The 20,442-nt window shown below is 39.2% G+C and overlaps 2 protein-coding genes and 1 non-coding gene across 5 annotated transcripts in view; 2 read left to right on the top strand and 1 right to left on the bottom strand.

Annotated features, from left to right (window-relative positions):
• The first annotated feature begins 676 nt into the window (after nucleotides 1-676).
• rhbdd2.S (rhomboid domain containing 2 S homeolog) lies at nucleotides 677-8,557 on the top strand. Of its 2 annotated transcripts, XM_018249633.2 has the most exons (5): nucleotides 807-946; nucleotides 3,740-3,810; nucleotides 5,361-5,762; nucleotides 6,761-6,911; nucleotides 8,222-8,557. In XM_018249633.2, coding segments are annotated over exons 2-5 (843 nt in total). In that variant the 5' UTR covers nucleotides 807-946; nucleotides 3,740-3,809; the 3' UTR covers nucleotides 8,511-8,557. The 2 variants fall into 2 exon arrangements, with proteins under 2 accessions (XP_018105120.1, XP_018105122.1); XM_018249631.2 differs by lacking the exon at nucleotides 3,740-3,810 and having other exon boundaries at nucleotides 677-946.
• LOC121400854 lies at nucleotides 4,564-4,656 on the top strand. The gene has a single exon (XR_005965977.1). It is a non-coding gene; the product is annotated as a Z30 small nucleolar RNA (small nucleolar RNA).
• A 5,935-nt stretch (nucleotides 8,558-14,492) lies between the features above and the next one.
• por.S (P450 (cytochrome) oxidoreductase S homeolog) overlaps nucleotides 14,493-20,442 on the bottom strand; it is a 34,939-nt gene continuing 28,989 nt past the window's right edge. For both annotated transcript variants that reach the window (XM_018249635.2, XM_018249636.2), the window contains 5 exons: nucleotides 19,321-19,470; nucleotides 18,896-19,163; nucleotides 16,668-16,813; nucleotides 16,137-16,222; nucleotides 14,493-15,271 (listed from right to left, as the gene is read on the bottom strand). In XM_018249635.2, the coding sequence (XP_018105124.1) occupies nucleotides 15,127-15,271; nucleotides 16,137-16,222; nucleotides 16,668-16,813; nucleotides 18,896-19,163; nucleotides 19,321-19,470 (795 nt within the window). In that variant the 3' untranslated portion in view covers nucleotides 14,493-15,126. The remainder of the gene's footprint in view (nucleotides 15,272-16,136; nucleotides 16,223-16,667; nucleotides 16,814-18,895; nucleotides 19,164-19,320; nucleotides 19,471-20,442) is intronic.

Here is a 20,442-nt window from a genome sequence, read left to right on the forward strand (position 1 = left end):
GTTTAGGGTGATCACAGGATACAGGAGCAGTTGCCAATTCCCAACATTCTTAGCATCTGTCAGGTGATCCCTGTGGTGTCCATTATAAAAGTCAGCTGTTTAGGAGTTTTAATTTTGGAAAAGCAAGCTGGAGGTAAGAATTTGTTCCAAAAAAAAAAAAAATACATAATCAGGTGAAAGGCATTGCAGGATTTGTCAGACCAGGGATATATATATATATATTATATATTGTTTTTCAAAATACATCTCATTGAACTTCAAAGCCCAATTAAGAGTGCAGAAATTCTCCATCTTTATCTATGCCAGCATAAAGGTGCCCAGCTTCCTAAAGTGAGCTTAGTACAATCATGTAGCCATAATGATACTAAAATAAACCAAAGGGTTGTGGAATAAAAAAAAAATCCACGTTTAACTTTCCAAGATATCCCACAAAAGCTAGTGATTTATAGTGTTTATTGATTTTGAGCATCAGCGTACAGATCAACTGAAGCAATGGCAGGTAATGCAAATATGCGACAAACTTAAATTGCATTCTCAAATGGGTGCTTAAAATATAACAGCGATTCGTAAAAAGATCGGTATTCACATGCAGAGAACTACGGTGCAACCCATTATTCGTGGGGGATGGTGTGCAACTGACCCGGAAACGTAAAGACTCGAGGTTATTAAATTAGAACGGAAGTGGAAGGCGGAAGTTAGTTAAACGCGGCAAGTTGTTGCGAACTCCAGTTCTTGTTGGCAACAATGGAGGAGAATGGTAAAGTGCTTGATAATTGGCGGACGAGTTTATTGTCTCGGCTGCCGCATGTACAACTTACTACTGGGGTTGTTCTGACTGTGTTGATGTCTCTAGTAGTCTCCGCTCCGGCACTAATGAGAGTGGGCGAGAACGATGAGCTGGGACCTCGGTTTGATTTAGAGCCTGGATCGCTGGAAACCGCCACAGGTATTTGCTTTGTCTTCATATAAGATTATCTACAAAATGTACTGAGCAGCAATATACGCGTTGTGTGCAGACTCATCAGGAGTCATGTTCAACATACCCGCGGCGTGGTTATATTTCGGCTCAAGTCGTGATTGTTTGCTCAGAGATGATCTCCCTTTAAAAAAAGTTTTTCCTTTTTTTTTTCTGTTCATAAGGAAGACTATGAAATTCCAAAACATTTTCCCATACACCTTTAATATTTTCCACGCTTTTTAGTTTCAATTTTTAACTTGTACTGTTAAGGAAGGGGATATTCACCTTCCAACACTGTTGTTCAGTTGGTTTCAGATTGTTCACCGAAAATAAAGGCTTTTTCCGATTTCTTTCTATTTTCCATGTGTGACCAATTTTCTAATATTGAAGTTTAAATCTAATTTTTAATCTTTCTAAAGCAGCTCTGGTGGGGGGAGGGGCGCTAACTCTTTAAACGGTTCTAAATTGATACATTTCTTATGTTTGTCCCTGCTGAGCAGAATCCCGGAATTTCATTACAGGCAGCTGTTAGAATTGATTCAATAATTGCTAATATTCTAGAAATGCTGTTGAGAAATATATCAACTAAATGTTGCAAAATTGGAACAGCCCAGAATCTGCACTTAAATTAAGGTGTCCATACATGGGCAGATTAAAGCTGGCGATATTGGTCCTTTAGACCGATTCCGCATTTTATCTGCTTTTGTGTGGGGGCTCCCGATTGGTCCAACCGATCAATATCAGGCCAAAAATCGGGCAGATATTGATCAGTCAAGTTGGATTTTTTGTACGATCCAGGACCGCATCGGTTAGTTGATGTGGTCCTGCGCCCCGTCGGAGCCCATACGTAGTATCTTAATCCGATCGGCCCCAGGGCCGAACATTCGGGTTCATCAGATATCGCCCAGCCGTTAGTGGGCATATTGGGTCAAGATCCGCTCGTTTGTCGACCTTGCCAAACGAGCGGATCTTATTATGTATGGCCACCTTTACTGAAATGCCAGAGACAGGAACCTTAAACTTTAAACCTAGATTTTGAAAAAAAGCAAGCAATTGGGGTAAAAAAGTCTTCTTTCTGTAGAACAATCTGAAAACAACTCAACTGAAAGTGTTAGAAGGTGAAGAACCCCTTTAAGTTCAACTAAAGCAGAACTTGTTTATTCTCTTTCTCTGGGTGTGATGCCTGAAACAATGTAACAGCTTGCTTGTTACTCTCTTGCTGCATTCTAAGTAACAAACCCTAACGTTTTGTTAGGCTGCTGCAAACGGATAAACAAATGCTACTTTAAAGGAGAAGGAAAGCCCCAGGGCGCAAAACCCCTCCCCCCCTCCTGTGTATTGCCCCCCCTCCCTCCTCCCTCCTGGCCTACCCCTCCCGCTGGGCAAATGCCCCTAACTTTTTACTCACCCCTCTGCGCAGGTCCTGTCCACGGAGTTCGCAGTCGCCATCTTCTCCCACGCGCGTCTTCTTCCTGCTCTGATCGGCGTTTTCTGGCGCATGCGCAGTAGGAACAGGTACCGGTACGGCTCTACTGCGCATGCGCCGAATGTCACAAAGTTTTCCGATTTCACTTCGTGACATTCGGCGCATGCGCAGTAGAGCCGTACCGGTACCTGTTCCTACTGCGCATGCGCCAGAAAACGCCGATCAGAGCAGGAAGAAGACGCGCGTGGGAGAAGATGGCGACTGCGAACTCCGTGGACAGGACCTGCGCAGAGGGGTGAGTAAAAAGTTAGGGGCATTTGCCCAGCGGGAGGGGTAGGCCAGGGGGGAGGAGGGAGGGGGGGCAATACACGGGAGGGGGGGAGGGGTTTTGCGCCCTGGGGCTTTCCTTCTCCTTTAAATGCACAAGTGCCTTTAATTGAAGGGGTTGTTCACTTTCTACATCATAATAATGGTGATCTGAGACAATTTGCGCTAGGTTTGCTTTTTTTTTTTTTTTTTTTTAAGCTTTTAATTCAGCAGCTCAAATTATCCTAGCAACCATGCATTGATTTGAAAAAGAGATGGGAATGTGAATAGCCTGAGTAGAAAAATATGTAAAAAAAATGTATCAATACATGTGTAGCCTTAGGGTAGGGGCACACGGCGCGATTTCGCCGCGATTCTGCGCTAAGCGAGTTGTCGCTGCGTTTTTTAAGCCGAAATAGCTTTGCTAACTTTGGCGCTGGCGTCAATGCAAATCGCGGCGAAATCGCTGCGCTAATTCACACGCGGCGATTCGTTTTCTATTGTCGTCCGAAGTTGCCTCGCTGAGCGTTTCCGGGCGACAGTAGAAAAAGAATCGCCGCGTGTGAATTAGCGCAGCGATTTCGCCGCGATTTGCATTGACGCCAGCGCCAAAGTTAGCAAAGCTATTTCGGCTTAAAAAACGCAGCGACAACTCGCCCAGCGCAGAATCGCGCGAAATCGCGCCGTGTGCCCCTAGCCTTAGAGCATTTGGCTTTACCCCCATTTGTAAGCTGGAAAGAGTCAGAAAAAAAAAAAACCATGAATGAAGTTGCTTAGAATTGGCCTTTCTGTAACATACTAAAATTGACTTAAAGGTGAACTTCCCCTTTAATATAACTTCAAGATATATAGGCCTTTCATTACCTTTAAGAATTACACATAAACTAGATAAGGCAGCAGATATATATATATATATATATATATATATATATATGTTGGTCCTTGGCTCCAAAGTAAAAAAAAAAAAAAATTAAGGCTGTCATGGGGCAGTGAATTAATGTTTGCTTAAAGCTTCTTTCATGTTGCCCTCTTTCCGTCCATTGTTTTAGAGAACTTTGTGGGCCTGACCCACAGTTCAGAAATGAGAACCTGAAGAGCCCTGCCACAACTTCCGATTTAAGTAAGTTGTTCTTTTAAATATGGGTAATTCTTAAACCCAAAAGTGCAATGGTAATCTTAACACCAAGATGTAGAAGGTAATACTTGTTTTATTTTAACCTAGCTTTGTGTAAAAGCTACATGGTAGTGTCATGCACATATAAGCAACTGCTCTTTGCTCTTGCCTATAGCACTTTTATTTTATGTAATGAAAAGCACAATGTTTGCTATATTGAAATCCAGTCCGTGTGTTGCCTTTTACTGGTACCTGTGTAAAAGCAAACATATTAATGGTATATATGAGTTAATGCACCTGGGAAATTTAGTTGCCTTTTATTACATATGGGCCGCTAGTCGTAGCTACGATGTGCATGTGCCATAAGCCTCTTGGTACCTAAACAAAATAGGTGGCAATTGACCCTGTTCTGTTTGCATTTGCAGATTTGTAAAGCATAAATAACATTATTAAAGCGGTAGTATATCTCCCTTTAATATTAGTGCAGTGAATATCTCTTGTGCTGAATACTTTTCGCCAGTTTTTAATATTTACAGTTTGTGTTTTGCACTAAACCCAAAAAAAATTAAAACTTAGAATAGGTTACATTCTAACATCATGTTCTTATAAGCTTTTTAAAACATGACCAGTACACTGAGAAGCCTTCTGTTTTTCCCTTTTCACATTTACTTTGTTGCTAAGTGACCTACAGTATCTTGATTTAAGTGAATGAAGTGCAGAGCTGTCGCTAAGTATGGTTGTATGGTTACAAATGCTTTCAGCAGTGATGAGTAAGATCTTGTCTGACCTGGTATTGCTAGATTTCCATCTGCTTTGACCAGGAAGTGATCACTTAATCTTCTCTCTGAGCTGGCCATGTCACTTGACGATCTTGCGTCCTACAAGAGAATACTGATGATGTTATATCATGCGTTGTGCTGGCAAAAAAACTATAATTACAAACTGTAAAAAAGTAAACATGTAGAGATTTGTACTTTGCAAAATAGTATACAGGTTAAGGCACTTTTCATTTCACTGATCACTAGTGACAGTGCTTTCTGGCAGATCCATGGTGGCCCATGTGCCAGCCACTTCCTATACTATTTTACAGGAAAACTTCCTGTGACATTTTTTTGACTAAAACATGGTAATTTAGTACAAAGTCCTATTGGGCCACCAAATTAATCACATGGTGCATTAACCTGTCCTAATTATCTAAGACTAACACTGTAACACTTTTACTAGCCATGTCCTATCTGTGCCCTGTGGTCTGTTTTCCTGTTTTTTTTTATTTATTTTTTTACCACCGGGAAGAGCAAAGCAAAATGCAGCCCTTTCTTCCTTAATAGTGCCATATTGACACAGGTGTATTCAAGCGCAAAATGCATCCTGTTGGATTCCACCTGCGTTTGGTGCTTTTATTGCACTTGAGTCAGTACAGTACTATAAGGAAGAACTGGTTGCGTTTTGTGCTCCCCTGTGGTTGAATGTAGGAAACCTGACTGCTGGGCGAAAAACACCCATTTGTATGCGTCCTTAACATATTTCTTGGGATTTAACCAATATTGTATTTCCAGTGTACAGATTGTTCATCTACATCTATTTCCATGAGGATTTTTCATCTCTGGCGTGCAGCTTCCTGATGATTTGGTACTTTGGAGGAGGCTTTGAGGAGAATGTTGGTACAGCAAAGTTTTGGCTTCTCACGCCTGTCTTCGCAGTCTCTTCGGGACTTCTCTACCTAGCAATCCTGGCCACAGGCCTCAGTTGGCAAGCAAATGTGACCGTCCAAGGCTTCACAAGTGTGGCATTTGCCATGTTGAGTGTATTCACCACTCGGTCCTTCTTGAGACGCATGCTGTTCTTTGGGTTCATGGTACCAACTAAAGTGCTGCCTCTATTCTTTCTGGTCCTGGCATTATTTCTTCCCCATGCTCCGGTTCTCAGCAATGTTTGTGGTATTCTAGTTGGCATTGCTTGTATCCTTTTTAAATGTACTGGTCAGCCAGTGATTCGCCAACCTAATTTATTGTACTTGATTGATTTCAATGAGATTGCCATTGATGCTAAGGCTAAAGCCACACGGGGTCTTCTGACAGTTGCTCTGCTTTCAGGGGGGCTTATTTATAAACACTGGGCAGTAACCTTGGCAGCCAACCAAAGGTTTGCTTTTATTATCAACCTGTAGGTGGCTGAAAAAGTCTGACTGGTTGCTCTTGGTTACTGCCCAGCTTCAGATTTTCCTTGTGTTTATAAATGCTCACCACTATGAGTTAAGCCTGTCAAATTACGCTTTTCTGCCTGGAGCTCCTTCCAGAGTAATTCTGGCGGCTATAGTATCTTCCACCTTATATGAATTGGAAGAATCTATAAGTCTTAACCAGCACTGTTCTCCCTCAGAGCACCATAGCGGTCAAAGCCTAAACTACTGATATATGCAGATACTCAGGCCCGGATTTGTGGAAAGGCCACCTAGGCCCGGGCCTAGGGTGGCAGGATTTTAGGGGGGTGGCATGCTGCTCAACCACACCCACATTGGTTCAAAAACAGTGGGGATGAGCTGGAGATACAATAATTTTTTACATTTCCCCATTGATGATGAAAATTTGCACAAATAAATTGAAGGGCACAGGGGTGATGAACGACAGTGGGCCTAGGGGCGCCCTCTATGTAAATCCGGCCCTGCAGATACTGCTTTTAATAATAATTGCATACATTACAAATAATATTTACAAATAATATATCACAAAACCACTGACCTTTTTAATGTAGATTAACATTGCATTCAGTATCCACAAAATTGTGTGTTGTTTTTTTGGTGGTCAACCCCTTTTTAATATAGATTAGCCTACTGTGATAAAATATAGCAAGCCACCTTCTAGTTGCAATGTGTTTCTGCCTTGTGATCTTCCCAGTTTGTTCCCAGCCCCTGTGTCTTTTCTCACCAAATATTGTTTGAGCTTTGACTTAAACTCAGATGGAATGAGCGGCTGCTTTTGTCTTGGTCTTCCTGAGTCGATAATGTCTCGAATAGATCACACGTTTCCATGCAGGTTACTGAAACGCATTCCAATTTGGACTTATGTGCCTGGTTCTTCTGCTGAGAGGAATGCTGCCCAAAGTAGGAAGTAAGTTTTTATCTGCTGTTTCTTTTAATAGGCTGTATTTCCTTACCCTTGTTGTTTATTATTTTTTTCTTTCTCTCATGATTTAATCTATAATGCCAGAGCTCTTGCACTGAGCAGAATGAAATTGTCATAGAAGTGCCACAGTAGCAACAAGTCCTCAGCAGTATAATCATTGTTTCTTGGTAAAAGAGCAGCTGCCATGGGTCAGATTGTTGCAACAAGACATCCTCCTACCTCAAAGTACAGGTAACAGGTTAAAATAGTTTCATAACTACAATTTCCAGTAACCACAACCTCCGTGGCTAATAGCACTTTTTTAAATTATGGGTTGGGGTCCAAAAATAAGTTATTGTGCTTTTAGAAACTGATTAGGGGTCACATCACTCCTAACAGTCCACCCCCCCATACCATTTACAGAAATTTGCTTGATAGCAGGAATGGAGAATGCCATATTTGCTTCTAGAGCTAAAGGACCTTTATAGAATAGCAGGTAACAAATAAGCAATTTTTTTTAGTCCTAGATTAGTACATCTATGACTAATGGAATACAGGTATAGGACCAGTTATCCAGAATGCTCGAGACCTGGGGTTTTCAAGATAATGGATCTTTCTGTAATTTGGATCTTCATGCCTTGTCTACTAAAAAAGCATGTAAACTCTAAATAAACCAATAAGATGGTTTTGCTTCTAATAAGGGTTAATTATATCTTAGTTGGAATCCAAGTACAATGTACTGGTTTATCAGTACAGAGAAAAAGGGAATCATTTTTAAAAATTTGGATAAAATGGAGTCTATGGAAGATGGCCTTTCTGTAATTTGGAGCTTTCTAGATAAGGGGTTTCCAAACTGTTCCATACCTGTACCAATCATTTTTCATTCCACAGGAGAGAAACACCTGTCACCCTATTTAGGCTTCAACTGAATTGAGTAGCAACTGTCTCGCTGCATATGGCTGTATGCACATATTTGCAAGGCTACCATTGGCATCTGCTACTACTGTACACAAGTATCTTAGTGTGCCATTTGCCTGTAACATCAATCCTTCCTTATGCAAGTTTGTTTTTGGTGATGTTAAACCAGTGCCATTTGCCTGTAACATGAATCCGTTCTTAAGCAAGTTTTTGTTCAACCAATATAAAACCAACAAACAATGTTCCTCTTGCGCTACATGACCATACATCTATAAACAAAGCAAATGGTCTTATGCAGTGGGGTTCAATAACTTTTTTTATTATACAACTATAAACAATAGCTGTGTGGTTGTATTGAATATCCTTAATGATCAATATTTGTTTGCCTTTCCCTATAGGATAAATCCACCACCAGGATCCTACCCCACACAGCAGTATTACACTCCTCCTCAAGGACTCCATGATGCCTATTCACCCTATCACAATCTGAAACCTACTGGAAATTGGCCCCCATCCATGGCACCAGCAGGCCCCTCATCATATTCTACGACATCCCCTCCAGGGGTTTATCAGAAGCCTCATACGTGCTCAGGGGGACATTCTCATTTAAACACTTCCACATCTACGACTATAGGTGGAGCCAGTGTTCCACCCGGAAATGATTTGCAGCAAGTACGGACACAGTAAAAAAAAATATCATAGTTCATGCATGAGTCAATCACCTGCTGACAACAGATTGGATTTTCAGACTAAGCAAACAGTCCAGCACTATTCAATGTAATAGTAAAGTAGTGTGTGTGCTTGAGTCATAAATTTAACTCATGCCTGCTATTGCCTCAGGTACTGATCACACATACAAGTGTGCCCTTCTGCTGCTACTAACCAGTTCAAGCCTTAATATTGCATTCTGTTAAATCTCAAAAACTATGGGTATTAATGGATCAGAACACTAATTTGCACTCTTGCGTAATTATGTTGAAAGAGCGTTTTATTTTGCACTGAGCTAAGCTCAAAACAAGGGCATCTTGTATAATTCTCTTGTAAAAGCAGTTTTTATATATGCTGTATTATATTAGTGTCCTTGTAAAGGGGAAATCCGCTAATTTTCCAAAAATACCAAGTTCTCTTTAAATCTGTGTTCACAGCTCTTACCTCATAATCTTAAAGTGGACCCGTCACCGAAAAAAACTTATTCAAAATCTTATTTTATCACATTAGTCAAGCAAAATGAACTTTAATTACACTATATAAATTATTTGAATCTTGTTTCCATCAGTCAGGGAAGTCATAATTATAACAAGCAGGCAGGAGCCATTTTGTGGACACTGTTATTAAGACAAGCCTTGTATCATCTCAGAATCTTGTTTGTGCACCAGAATGGGGGACCTGATGTCCATCTCCATGCCCTGGCTACACAATTAAATGGTGAAGAGAACGAGGGAATGTGGGGAGAGCAGTGACATCTAGGAAGTACTGAATGGAAAGTGAAAGTAATTGTCTGCCCCGCCTCTATGCCTAGGCATAGAGGCGGTGCAGACAATATTTGATTGACAGCTGATATTTTTAAATGAGTTTACAACATCTATGAATGCTTTAATAAAAAATAGAAATTGGATTTCATGTTTAATTTTTAAAGGACTTTTATTATACAGATTTTTGTGTCTGGGTGATGGGTCCACTTTAATAAAGCCCTACTTCCTTCATGGGAAAGTCTAGTAGGATGCATAATAAATGCTGAATTGTATCATTCAATGTAATCTGACCTTGCAGCATGTCTTTGCTCAGATTTGTCATGTGGTCCAATAAAAACTTTTAGGGGACATTAAGATACAGTGCGAGGGTTGACCACAACACTTTGACGGAGCATATGAGAGTAGTCTCTGGGACAGAGAGAAAGCACAAATGTATATCAAAACCATTTATTAACTTTCTTTAGGTATACAGTTTGCCAATATGAAAATTATTAGAAAAAAGTTAATGGGCTTTGATATACATGTTGGCTTAAAGAAACCGTATTTGCACAGGTGATGACCCCAGGCTTTCAAGAACGAAGACTCTTATAGATGAGCGTTTCTTCATGTGTTCAGCAGCTTTATATGCAACTTATAATGCGACCTGCATTCCACCTGCCTTTGGTTCTGTGTGGTTTAAGCTGGCTTTAGACGTGCAGATACAGTATATTCGTATGAAAAAACGTTCATGCAATTTTAGGACCGCGTGTACACTACATTATATTAACAATTAGCATGATTGGCAAGTTTACTTGATCAGAGAGGTAAGAAAACTTCTGGCGGGTAACAATATCTACATGACCTTCATAAGATTTGTCTGGATCATTGTTAATGGCAAATATTGCCAGATTTGTTATTTTTAGGACTTAAATCTTACAATTTCAATCTGAATGTTGGTTTCAGAGCGTTGCATAAAAATGTATGAAAGTTCTTTGTAAGAATAAAATGTGTGTATGGCCAGCTTTAGTGTATACAGTTGCTTTTGAAAATAGGTTGCAATAACGCTTCACGGTGAAAATTACGTTACTGTAAGCTGTAAATTTAAAACCAGCTTTCATGATTAATTGTCCTTTTTATGAGTTGCGGAATAGCCATTCCCCATAAACTCCATTTAATCAAATTTTTTTTAGAAATTATTTCCTTTTTCTCTAATAATAAAACTGTACCTTGTACTTGATCCAAACTAAGATATACTGTAATTAATCCTTATTGGAAGCAAAACCAACCTATTGGTTTTATTTAATGTTTACATGATTTTCTAGTAGATTTAAGTATGAAGATCCAAATTACAGAGATTCATTATCCGGCAAACCCCAGGTTCTGAGCATTCTGGATAACCGGTCCCATACCTGTAATAAGTGGGGCTTAGCTTACTTCTAGGCAGTTTCTTGTCATTCTCCTCTCATAGGATATCAGTCTGCTGAAAGAAATCTAATGCAATTCCATCATTCATAGTTACAGAGATAGGCTGGCATAGTAGTGATTGTTTACTTTGTAGACATGGAGTTTGAAGGTAAATGTAATCACTATACATAAATAAATTTGAAGCCAACAAACTTATTTATATTAAGATAAAATGAAAGCCTGGCCTGAAGGTCACGGAGAGTGAGATTTGGGGTAAATGTTGCTTTGCCATCATAGAACTGACTGAATGGCCCATACAAAATGTTACACAGCTTCCCCCCCCATCATATATTTTTAACTTGGTATCAGATAAAACAATCCGTAATGGTATTATTATGCAGTAATGGTTTCTCATTGCAGATGTGCTGTTTCCCATTCCTTGTCTACTTGGGGAATTTTTTTCACAACATTCCAGGTAGTCCACCATAATCTCAAAAAGCAAAATTAGTAACAAGTAGAAATGAAGCAACAATACAGTCTAGTGCTGCTGAGCAAGAGCACATCATCATACACTGCTGCAAATGCTGGACTTCAAAATGCAGCAACTGAGGCAGGCAGCAGGCACATCAGTGGAAAAGCATTTAGACAGCATTTATCCATAGCCCTTGTTTGTTTTGAGTTCAATAATGTGTAAATTATACAAAAGCAATATTTATTACAATACAAATTAAGTGCCAGGATGCATTGGTCATTGAAAGTGCTTTGCTCATGGTCAGGGATCTTCATTCATTGAGAGGCACTATGGAATGAATTTCTGTAATAGAAATTTAAATCCCTTTGCATGAACACACAGGTCAAGGAAATAGGAGGGCCAGAATTTCTCCATGTGGAAGGGTGCACAAAAAAAGTGCAAATCCATGCTTTCCCTTTTCCCATTAAAAAGAAAATGCTAAAGAAGAGCTTCCATTTTCTGCCCTGGAGAAAGAGACACTTATTCGATTACTCTGGTGGAGCAGGAAACAATGGAGTTGCTAAAAGCCAGGGTAATCAAATATCAATCAATGGCAGCCCAACATGTAAACAGAGAAGAAAACACTTTGCAAAAATGGATGGAAAATGTATTTTTTATTTCAAGGGTTAATGCTTATTTTAAAATTATTTACAATCATTGGGTTATAGAATGACAATGCAGTTTTAGAAATATTAGAAATATTAAAAACCAATTTCAATGGACTTTTGGTGAAAGTCTTACCAGTGACATGAGAATTACATATAAGCATAATACATTTCAGTCTGGGACATGATCACAAATGTTTCCAGCTCACATACCCAATGTCTCTATCCTAATGACAACAGTACGGAAAGATTTCTGTTTATAACAAGATGTCTTCAGCCAAATTACACTCTTATTCCTTCTTGTAGACTGCTAGACATGTCTCAGGAAAGCTGCATGATAATTTGTGCAGATACAATAAAACATCTACATTGGTTGCAAAGCTACACCCAACATTGAAATACAGTCTACCGGATTTGTTCAATAGCAAACCTATAGTAACTGCATTTCTGTAGTACAAAGCCTTACATACAAGAATATAAACAATTTCTAATATCAAACACTAAGAATCAGGAGGTGAAGAGGCTATGGAAGTGTTAAATATCTATGGATCAATATAAATGTGGGAAAATAAATAAATGTGTTAGGCATTTGTATCTACATGTTTGTATTTTGAAATGGGAGCATTATGGAAGGCAATGGAAAGCATGGCTAAATTAAGGTAGCAGAATAGTCCACCGATATATCAAGCTTCAGATGTCCTTAAAGGAGAAGGAAAGGTTAAAACTAAGTAAGCCTTATCAGAAAGGTCCATCTAAATATACCAGTAAACCCCCAAAGTAATGTTGCTCTGAGTCCCCTGTTAAAAGAAACACTGCATTTCTTTCCTTCTATTGTGTACACATGGGCTTCTGTATCAGACTTCCTGCCTTCATCTTAAACCTCATTGCCCTGGGCAAGAGCATGCTCAGTTTGCTCCTCTCCCCCCACCCCTCCCTTCTCTACTGTAATCTGAGCCCAGAGCAGGGAGAGACTCAGGCAGGAAGTGATGTCACACCACATTAATACAGCAGCTCCTATTCTAAACAAACAGAGTTTCTAGATCTTTTTACTCAGGTATGGTAAAATATTCTACAGAATAAATATAGCATTCTAGCTTGTACTATTGCAGCTAATCTATTGGCAACAAAATGCCTCCATAGCTTTCCTTCTCCTTTAAAGTGTCGGGGAACACGAGTAAAACCATACTATAGTCACTTTTAGAGTACAAATGTCATTTGCTTGCATAAATAGACAGATGAATAGTTGTGAATTCAGGTGAAGGCACTATTGGCAGTTCACATCATTAAAGGGATGTTGTCATGATTTTTATGATGTTGTTTTTCTTTCTAAATTACACTGTTTACACTGCAAATAATTCATTCTACAATATAAAATTCCATTCCTGAACCAGCAAGTGTATTTTTTTTAGCTGTAACATTGGTGTGTAGGCGCCATCTCAGGTAATTTTGCCTGGTCATGTGCTTTCTGAAAGAGACAGCACTTTAGGATGGAACTGCTTTCTGGCAGGCTGTTGTTTCTCCTACTCAATATAACTGAATATGTCTCAGTGGCACATGGATTTTTTACTATTGAGTGATGTTCGTAGATCTACCAGGGAGCCGTTATCTGGTTGCCTTCCCACTGTTCTGCTGATGGGCTGCTGGGGGAGAATGTGAGGGGGGTGATATCACTCCAACTTGCAAGAGTGACTGAAGTTTATCAGAGCACAAGTCACATGACTGGGGGCAGCTGGGAAACTGACAATATGTCTAGCCCCATGTCAGATTTCAAAATCAAAAAATCTGTTTGCTCTTTTGAGAAACGTATTTCAGTGCATAATTCTGTTGGAGCAGCACTATTAACTTATGAAAAAAAACATTTTTCCCATGACAGTATCCCTTTAAGTCCATGTACAGAATGTATGTCCAAGGAAAACACTTTGTGCAGTTAGAATGTATTTGCCCAGATGTAAAGGTTAACACGACGAAATAATGCTCCATTAAAGGGCATGTAAAGTCTAAAATAGAATAAGGCTAGAAATGCTGTATTTTGTATACTAAATATAAACATGAACTTACTGCACCACAAAGCCTAATCAAACAAATAATTTATGCTTTCAAAGTTGGCTACAGGGGGTCACCATCTTGTAACTTTGTTAAACATCTTTGCAAGACCAAGACTGTGCACATGCTCAGTGTGGTCTGGGCTGCTTAGGGATCGTCATAAACAAAGCTGCTGGAGTTCTGCATGGCTGGGAAGTTCTGCATGGCTGGGAAGTAAGGCGGGGGCTCCCCCTGCTGTTCATAAGTATGATTGTTTCCCTGCTCAGCAGTTAGGGACCATCTGACAATTCCTATCCACAGCAGTAAATGAAGGGAGAATTTCACTGCATACAGTCAGATTTCTTATAAAAATGGTATACATTTTTTAATTAAAGTATATTGGAGATAAGTTTCTTTTTCATTTGTTTTGCCTTTACATGCCCTTTAAAGGGCATGTTTTCTTTTCTATGGATCTAGTATCAGTAAGCCCACACAGCAGAAATAGACTTCTGCCAGCAGCAGGAATACTAATACCAACATTCAGTAGCATGACCTGGGAGAATGAGGAAGAGTGCCTTCCTTAAAATTCTATCTGCAGTGTGGCTAAACACCTAGACCAACACTACATACTTAAGGCTTGAAATGATTTCTCTTCCGTCTTTCAAATATACCCAGATACTTAAAACATTTCTTTATTCTTGAAAATGATTGGATATTGAAAACTCTCACGAACACACAAATGGATCACTTTGCCTACTTATCAACACATTTACATTCTTAAATGACATGATAACAGTTTGCAGTATAACCATTATATATATAGGGCTAGCCTCATGACATTTCTATGCCATTAACGACAATGCACCAAATCCCTAATCCAACAGTTAGATGCTTTGCTCTTGTTGGGTATGAAGGGACTCGCTCAACTAAATGGCAATACCAGCCTGCCATATACTTTGTCATGATTTTTGACATCTAATAGTTTCTTACAAAAATAAACTAACAGGTATGATATGATATCAAAATGGACTCTGCTTGTTAGTAAAATAAACAACATAAAAGTCCATTTGCAGTAATGGTGCACACACAAGTATTCCAGAGGGTACAGTTCAAAGCTATACTGACACATGCCACCCTGTGCTGTAAAATAAAAGTGGCTAAACAATACAAAAAACGGCAGCAGTCTCTCCTCAGAAATCGAGATTGAACAGGGGTTTCATTTTCATTAGCATTGTCATGGACTGGCTCATGTGGGTCTGAGATAATGCCAACTTAGTACAATTTGCTTTATAATGGAATGGCATCCTTGATTAACTCCAGACATCTTGGGAATAGCGACCTTTGGTCATTAGTTTCTTGATGTAATCCACAGCCTGAGCATGGTCAATTTTGCCATACTCTGCCACAATATCATAGAAAGTGTTCTGCACATCCCGAGCCATGTTGCGGGCATCACTATAGGGAGGATAGGAAAAGCAATATTAATTATCATGCATTATAGATATACAGCAGCTCTCACAGTGACACCAAAAAAATGAAAGCATTTTAAAGGAATGACAATATCATGTAGTGTTTCCCTGCACTGGTAAAACTGGTGTGTTTGCTTTTGACACTCTACTATAGTTTATATAAACAAGCTGCTGTCTAGCCATGCGCGCAGGCATTTAAAGCTGAAAAAGGAGAAAAGGCACAGGATACACAGCAGATAACAGATAGGCTCTGTAGAATACAATGGGATTCTTCTAAACTTATCTGTAATGTACTGTGGTTGAATGGCTGCCCCCATGGCTACACAGCAGCTTGTTTATATAAACTATAGTAGAGTTTCTGAAGCAAACAACCCAATTTTACAAGTGCAGGGCAACAATACATTAGTGTCAATCCTATAAATCACTAATTTTATGGTGTTACTATTCTTTTAATTGGTCTCAAGAAGTTAAGTTAGTCTGGGATATAGCTGGCAATGGCTATAGTTCATGGGTGTATAAAATGGTGCATTCATGACAAAGATGCAGTTGTTCTGGTTATTGGCTTTTTGAATTCTACTTGAAAAAAAAAAAGTAGGGGTTCATGTTAACCACACAGGTTTCTTTTTTCTTGCTAAGTATTAGTTACTGTCACGTAAAAGTATCTGGCTGTGGGAAAGGATGATGTAGGCATTACAAATCCATGCCTAGGCTAACATGTCCACACTTATTGCCCATTGAAACCACTATGGGATTACACAGTATTAGTCAGTCAATGTGGTTTTTTTTGTACCCAAAAACTATACGGTATGTGGTCAGCAGCCTGAGAGGAAAGCCAAGACGTCAGCACTCACCCGCAGACATAAATGTGGGCATTATCTTCGTGGATTAGCTTCCATACCATCTCTTTGTTGTTCTTTAGAAGATTCTGCACATAAACCTGCAAGAGACAAGAGAAGTAAAAAAGTTTTTATATAATAAAAGTAAAGCCACTTTAATAAGCCTCGGTCAATACAGCACATAATTAATATAAATCTAACGCAATATATGCGCCAGCCAAGTATATATTTTACCCACGAGATAGACAGTCATATTTTCTGGAGCAGGACCAGTTGATTTAACAGAGAAGCTGAATTGCTTTGTACAATTATATACTGTATAACAGCAAGTCATTAACATACAGTAGACAGCAAAAAATCCATGGCAAGCCAAGTTTTGCTTTCATTACACCTTTCATAATCCAGTGTTGCTAAATAAACCTCATTTAGATTTTTCATATCCATTTTGTCTCCTATAGGCCACTAAAATATATTCTTTAGTTAGGAAGACTGATGTTGTATTGAGGGGCAATGCTCACATGCAATACACAACCCAAGCAGCTGTACCTTTTGGGCTTGGTCTCGCGAGAAGGCAACGTTCAGTTGTGTCAGAACTCCATCCTTGTGATACCGTTTTAACTCATCTTTGTAAAGGTAATCTTCATGTTCATGGCGGCAGCCATAGTACAGCACAGTTTCTCCAACCTCCTTGCCTACAATACACATCAAATGTACAGTTACCCATGTGGAAGATAAAGAACCATTTTAGAGAGACACTGGTACGGTTAAGTTAAAACAGAAATACGCTACACTTTAGCCTCTGACAGCAGATTGGTCTTTGCAGTAAGTCTGTTTTCTTATACCCACAAGCCTCAATCTTCCCCCACTGATCCGCTACCCGAGCTACTCTGTTAAATCAATTTTTTAATTGAATGCACCAATGCAATATTAGTATATGGAAAGAAAGTGACAAAAAAGTATGAGCGATTAATGGATGACACTAGCAATAAACTGATACAGCAGTGAAAAGAAGAAGATACATTTTTCTCAGTAAATATATTTCTAATGGGGCTATTGACGTGAATTTTACACCAAATGTCGATAACAACCCAAGTAATCAAACACATATAAATAATCAAAAGAAACAATTACAAAAAATAAATATGTGGAATAAAGTGGAATGATACAGGAAATAAGTATTGAACACAAAGAAAAGATGGTGCAAAAAAGGCATGGAAAACCAAGAAGCCTGCCGATACCTGTCAGTACTTTGAAAACAATCCTGCCCCCTATTGGTGCAAATTAATATCAGCTAGTTCATTCCTAATTGATGGCCTATAAAAAGGTTTCTCATTATCAAGGTATCACATAAGAGGCATTTCATGGTGGGTAAAAGAAGAAAGCTCTCTCAAGACCGTCACCACCTTATTTTTGTAAAACATACTGATGGCATTGGTTACAGACGTATTTCTAAGCATCTGAATGTTCCAGTGAGCAATGCTGGGGCCATAATCTGGAAGTGGAAATAACATAATTTCACCCTAAACCATCCATGACCAGGTGCTCCTCGCAATATTTTTTTTGAGGAGTCAAACGAATAATCAGAAGAGTTGTCCAAGAGTCATGGATCACTCATGGAAAGCTTCAGAAAGACCTTTAATTAGCAGGTACAGTTGTTTCAAAGAAAACAATATGTAATGCACTCAACCATCTATACACGCTCACCATGCAAGACACCACTGCTAAAGAAAAAGCATGTTAAAGCTCGCACAATGAGACCAAAATTGAATGGATGTCATTGCACATCACCCCAAAAAACACCATACCAACAGTGAAGTTTGGAGGTGGGAACATCATGGTGTGGGGCTGTTTTTCAGCATATGGTACTGGCCGGCTTCATGTAATTGAAGGAAGGATAAATGTACTGGCATTCTTGATAAGAATATGCTGCCATCTACCAGGATGCTGAAGATGAATCAAGGATGTACATTTCAGCAAGACAATGATTCAAATCACACAGCCATGGAAACTCTCAATTGATTTCAGAGAAAGAAAATAAAGCTGATAGAATGGCCTAGTCGATCACCTGACTTGAATCCAATCGAAAAATATATGGAAACAACTGAAAATCAGACTTCATAGAAGAGGCCCCCAGAACCTTCAAGATTTGAAGACAATTTGTGTGGAAGAATGGGCCAAAATCACACCCGAGCAATGCATGCAACTAGTTTCTCCATACAAGAAGCATCTTGAAGCTGTCATTACCAACAAGGCTTTTCTACTAAGTATTAAATACATGTCAGTAAGCTTGTTTAATACTTATTCCCTGTGTCATTCCACTTTATTACATATTTATTTATCGACTTATTTGTTTTGAGTTATTTGTATGTGTGGATTACTTGGGCTGTTAGCAACATCTGATGTCAATCTCATGTCAATAGCCCCTTAGAAATAGATTTACTGAGAAAAATGTTGTTGTGTTCAATACTTACTTTCCCTGCCGTATCTGACATGAATACTGTTAGAACACATGAATACCTTTAAGTGTTAAAAGTGTGCACTAGATTCAATGTTCTTAATAGGGTTGTACCAGATCTTCCAAAAAGGATTCCGCTGAATTCTGAATATGATTTGGCCAGGCCCTTGGATTCGGCCAAATCCTGAAACATATCAAGGATTTGGTGCATCCCCAGTTTTTAATAACAGCTACCCATTTTGCTTATATGAAACATAAGTAAATGGAGTCAAGAGTTGTCTGTATCTGTGCACAAAAACATACAGTAAGTTACATTTACCTTGCTGCTTCAGCCACTCTCTTTCCTGGATGAAACCCATGAATGGGGCAATGCCTGTCCCAGGGCCAATCATGATAACAGGTGTGCTGGGCTTGAATGGAAGGCGGAACTGGGACTTGCGCACATACATGGGAACTGATGACTTGTGTCCATTGTCACTGGGATGTTTATTTTTGAGCCAATTTGTAGCCACTCCTTTATTTTCTCTGCCTGTTTTGGTCTCATATTCAACAAGCACAGCACATACGTGGATGGAATTGGGATGAACCTGAATTAGGTAAGAGATATTAAAAACATCTGATTAGATGTTAAGGTTTCTCCTGTTTCACCAATGAACAGCAGTGAATGTTGTGACAAAAATCATTCAGTCTTTTTAGTTATTTTGTAAGTCAAAATGTACTGAAAAGAAAAGAAAGACAACTTACTTTTGAGGAGGATGCAATGGAGTAATAGCGGGCCTGTAAGCGTGGTAGCAACTCACAAAGGTGATCCAATGGAGGGCGCAGTGAAGGTATATCCTCTAGTATGGCCAGAATATTTCTTCTTGATTCAACAACCCAACTGAGATATAGAGCCTGCAATCAAGTAAAATAAAAGGGAATAAAGCAGCAAGCAGTAGTGTTGTACAGTATAAAATCCCTTCAAGCACACAAGGTGAAATCTGCAATGCATTTTATAGAGGATTGAGCTCTTACTCCACTAAAGCACACACTCCACTTTATAGAAAGCGTAAAAAGGACCTACATACACACAGTCATTAGTTAGAGCAGTGGTCCCCAACCAGTGGCTTGTGAGAAACATGTTGCTCACCAACCCCATGGATGTTGCTCCCAGTGGTCTCAAACCAGGTGCTTATTTTTAAATTCCAGGCTTGGAGGCAAGTGTTGGTTGCATAAAAATCAGGTGTACTTCCAAAGAGAACCTCCTGTAGGCTCCCAGTCCACATAGAGGCTACCAAATATCCAATCAAAGCCCCTATTTGCAAAACAAGGACTTTTTTTATCGCTGTGTCACGCTCCAATTCATTTTCATTTGAATGCGGCTCATGGGTAAAGGTTTGGGGACATCTGCCTTAGTGTAAAATGACATGGCAGTATGGCATCTTTTGTAAATGTAAGCAGTAGCTTACATTAAATCTTTACATTTTACTGGTTCACATGGAACCCTGCCACTTTCTTTGGTATCTGGGTACTTTTTCACGGCATAGCTACTACCTTATGATATAACTGATTTATTGATGTACTTGTTAAGGGTATCATGGCTTTAAAGGAACAGTTCAGTGTGAAAATAAAAACTGGGTAAATAGATAGGCTGTGCAAAATAAAAAATGTTTCTAATATAGTTAGTTAGCGAAAAATGTAATATATAAAGGCTGGAGTGAACAGATGTCTAATAAAACAGCCAGAATCCAACTTCCTGCTTTTCAGCTCTATAACTCTGAGTTAGTCAGCGACTTGAGGGTGGCCACATGGTACATTTCTGTTCAGTGAGTTTGTAATTGATCCTCAGCATTCAACTCAGTTTAAAAGCAACAGATATGACCCATG

Source organism: Xenopus laevis, chromosome 2S (genome assembly GCF_017654675.1).
Source record: "Xenopus laevis strain J_2021 chromosome 2S, Xenopus_laevis_v10.1, whole genome shotgun sequence".
Lineage (NCBI taxonomy): Eukaryota > Metazoa > Chordata > Amphibia > Anura > Pipidae > Xenopus > Xenopus laevis.